Here is a 3,910-nt window from a genome sequence, read left to right on the forward strand (position 1 = left end):
GCCGCCCGCGGGCCCTGCCCGGCCGCGCTCGGGGCGCCGCACTGGCACCGCGCGGTGCGGGTCTCAGTGCAGCCTGGGTGGGTCGGGGAGGCACCCCAGTCAATGCAGCGCATGGGCAGGCGTATCTTATATAATCTTATGTTAGTTACGTTGATACGGGATGTGCTGATACCACGTAACGTTGGGATGCGAGTTCCGCCTCCAGCCAGGCCGCGAGAGCCGCTCCCACCCGCAGGGCCGCAGGGCCCGGCTCGCCTACCTGCTAGATGCAGGGCCCTGGCGCTCTGCAGGTGGCCCGGGCTCCGGGGGCTGTCGGCCGCGCTCCTGTCCAGCAGGAGGCTGTGGTCCGCCCGGCACAGCAGCTCGTGGTCCCGCAGCGAGAACTCGTCCCCGGGCAGGAGCTGGCGGCTGCAGACGGAGCAGCGGAAGCACTCGATGTGGTACACGTTGTCCCGGGCTCTCATCACCAAATCACTGCTGCTGAAGCCCACCTTGCACTTGGCACACTTGATGCCGAACAGCCTGCGGGAGGGAAGGCGCCATGAGGAGACACGCTCACCCGCGCGGATCCCGGCTCCCTGCTCGCCCCCGAGCCACCCGGCGGGGCAGGGCAGGGGCTGCCTCGCCCGCCGGAGGAGAGATCTCACCCACTCTCTCTCTTCCGCGGCGGGGATCGGATTCACAACAGGAAACCCCCCCGCCCCGGTCGCCACGTTTCTCCACACCAGCCATTAGGAAAGTGACAAGCTTTGCAGGTCCCAATTGTCTCTTGTTTCCTGCTGTGGTTATTCCTCACAATTTATATTAGTATTATCATTCTCATCGTCATCAGCCTCACTATTTCCCTGTATAAATTGCCAGTGACTTCCTGTCTCCAAAGGACAAAGCCGAATCGACGGGAAGTGCATCTGTCCTGCCTGCAACATCCCTAGCTCTGTCCTTTGGCAGGCAAGGGACCTGCAATTTCACAGGGAGGAGATGGAGGGGGGCGACTCCTGAAATGAGCTCTCAGGAAACTGGAGGGAGCGGGGAAGTTTTGTTTTTTTTTGGGGGGGGGGTAAGGTTGTTTGCCCTTAAGTGGATAAAGAGCTTTTTGAATCACCTGATATAATCCCTTTTACAGTATGTCTTGCCATCTCTCACAAAACAAGTGCAGGTTTCATCCAAGTACTGGCTGCATTCAGCGCATTTGAGACATGCTGCATGCCACTCGAGGTCCGGGGAGACCTTCAGGATGTACTGGTCATGGATCTGACTCCCACAGCCCACACACATGGCAATCCCGGGCTTCTCTACCGGTGGAAACGAGCAGAGGACATTCAGAACGGCACCGCGACCCTAGCGAGAACTTCTCACGGCTTGAAATCACAGAGGCACTAGTCATTACAAGCCTTAGTTTTTTCAGGCACGCGAAAGACAGACAGACAGACAGACAGAAAGCAAGCAAGCTAAATCGCGAAGCTGAAAAACGGCAGCAGTCATTCTCCATAAATTACCGCTTGTGTAAGCTCTCGGACCGCAAGGAGATTTTACAGAATCAACTGGGAGGTGCAATGGCAAAGACGAAGACTGAAAAATATAGAGCAGGTAGCTACTGAAACACAAAGGAAAACGAGATGAATTTTATCTCCTGGCGGTATTTCAGCTGCATTTATTCTGCACCCCCTTTAAAAAAAAAGAAAAAGATTAGGCCTTTCTAGTGCCTCTACTACGTGTTTCATTTAATATATTAATAATTCATCATTAGTGCCTAGTAAAAAAAAAGGATGGGCAGAGCACGATCCAATCAAACATTCAATTACAACGTTTAAAAAAAAAAATCCAAACAGAAAAAAACCAAGCAACGAGTTCCGCAGCCTGGAATCAAGACACGTCAAGGAAAAATAGGGTTTGGATTTCAAAACGACCAAAAGCAACAGACCGTATAAAAGGAAAATATTTCTAGCTGCAAAATAATCCCCGATTTTTAAATGCTCTCGTAAAGTATCAGTGCAAATAAACCACTTGTAGAATCCCCGTCGCAACGCTCGTTACAATATGGACAAATACCGTTCATGCCAGCGATCGACTTACTCTTGGAATGATCCCCCATAGCACCCAGAAAAGGATAATGAAAAATAATATCCACCATGCAGAAAGAGATGTGTGCAAAGTGTTATGATGCAGAAAGAGGAGGCTGCCTGCCCAGTGCCTGCTGTTTGCTAACTAACTACTCCAGCCCGGCGGAGTTGTGGAGCGGAGCCTGCCCTGTCCCACACGCAGCATGATGTCAGCACGCAGCGGCCCGCGGCCCGCACCGACTGAAGGGGGAGCGGTGACCTCACCGGGCTGCCGCAGCAGCCCCAGAGGCGATTGGAGGCGAGGGAGAGGGAGCGCCCTGATTGGCCAGGAGTGAACAATGGAACGCAGAACGCGGTGTAACACGCAAAGATTGTTTCTGTGAGTCCCTCGGAGGTGCCCGCTCCTCGGTTCCCTGAGACTTGTCCCGGCCGCTCCGGAGCTGAGCTCCCCATTCAAGAGCTGGTGATTGCACTCGTGTGAGAGCTCCCAGCCAGGCTGGTCCCCAGCACCGCACTGCTGGGGGAAGGGAATTCCCCTGTCAGGGCTCATTGCTCAAGTCTCCACCTCTTGTTGATTCAATATTTCCTCCCCTGTGCCTAATCTGAGTTTGGCTCACTTCGTTTTTTAGTACAGTATTTTACTGAAACGTAACTCAAGCTGCCTCATCTTCAGATCCCAGGAATTGTCTGCATGTTTTGGTTGATTCCAGTGATTCCTGTTTATATCATTCTAGCATTTATTTACTATTTATCTTTATTATTAGCATCTGCTTCTTATTAGTGAACATGAGAAGTGCCCACAAAGGACGTCTCTTCATGTGACACTTTTGTGCAAACCCGGTTCATCTTCTTGTTTCGGTTGGAAGAAAACTGGAGGGCATGTGATCCTGATTTGCAAAATTTCTCCAAACTAACAGGAGCTTAACAGATATTTAAAACAGATTGTAACGAGCAGCAGCTTTCAATAGCTCCTTCAAACCCAAATTGCAACCCTCCTCCTTCTTCCAACCAGCACAACAAATTGTTTTAAATTCAGTTTATTTCTCCCATCATCGTTGAAGAAACGAATGACCGTCGCAGCTTGGTTGGAGGTTTTTGGCTCATACATTTTTCATGTCCCTGTCCTTTTTTCCATCATCAGCTTGCAGCTTTGAACAAGCACCTCTCTGCTAGGGGCCCCCTCCTGGGCTCTGCCCTTTCCCCCCCATCCCCATCGCAGCGACCCCCCGGGACACCTCGCCTCGCTGGACTTTTTCTTGTTGCTGTTGTTATTATTATTATCATTATTTTTTTTTTCCTTGCGGAAATGTTCTCCCTGCAGTTCCTCTCCATTCGGGCATCGCTGGAGCAGCTAGCTATGGCCAAGTCTCACCAGAAACTGCCAGCCCTTTCCATGAGCCGGGGCCAAAGCGACCTTCTCAGATCCTCTCCCCGGAGACAGGGCTGGCGAAGGGCCGTTTCCAACGTGCTGAAATCTGCCCGAGCAATCACCGCAGGGAACACCCCCAGGCCCGCAAGTTCCGTACCGGGATGTTCACCGTCATTCATCACAATCATCATCAGTAGTATCCATTATCAGCAGTCGTATAATTATCATTATGATGACTATGATGGAATTATTAGTAGTAGCATTATTATTTCCCTGTAGTTAAAAAAAGCCGGGGGTTGAAGCGATGCGGAGAGGGCCCATGGCGCTTTCCACTGGCGACAGCCCGGGCGGTCGGCCCCGTTTGCCAGGCCCGCGGGGAGGGGAGGGGAGGGCCCGGTGACAAGGAGCCCGAGCCGGCCGCCTCCCCGGGGAAGGCAGCACCTCTGCCTGGGCCAGGGCTCGTCGCTCCGCACTTGCCGCC

The 3,910-nt window shown here is 52.7% G+C and overlaps 1 protein-coding gene across 1 annotated transcript in view; it reads right to left on the reverse strand.

Moving 5' to 3' along the window:
* ISL2 (ISL LIM homeobox 2) overlaps window positions 1–3,241 on the reverse strand; it is a 6,702-nt gene extending 3,461 nt beyond the window's left edge. Inside the window, exons 1-3 of the mRNA XM_019533153.1 lie at window positions 2,074–3,241; window positions 1,103–1,292; window positions 150–522 (exon numbers count right to left, since the gene is read on the reverse strand). Coding sequence (XP_019388698.1) covers window positions 150–522; window positions 1,103–1,292; window positions 2,074–2,131 — 621 coding nt within the window. The 5' untranslated portion in view covers window positions 2,132–3,241. The remainder of the gene's footprint in view (window positions 1–149; window positions 523–1,102; window positions 1,293–2,073) is intronic.
* Between the last annotated feature and the right edge of the window lie 669 nt (window positions 3,242–3,910).

Source organism: Crocodylus porosus, unplaced genomic scaffold, assembly GCF_001723895.1.
Source record: "Crocodylus porosus isolate Cpor-Errol unplaced genomic scaffold, CroPor_comp1, whole genome shotgun sequence".
NCBI classification, from domain to species: domain Eukaryota; kingdom Metazoa; phylum Chordata; order Crocodylia; family Crocodylidae; genus Crocodylus; species Crocodylus porosus.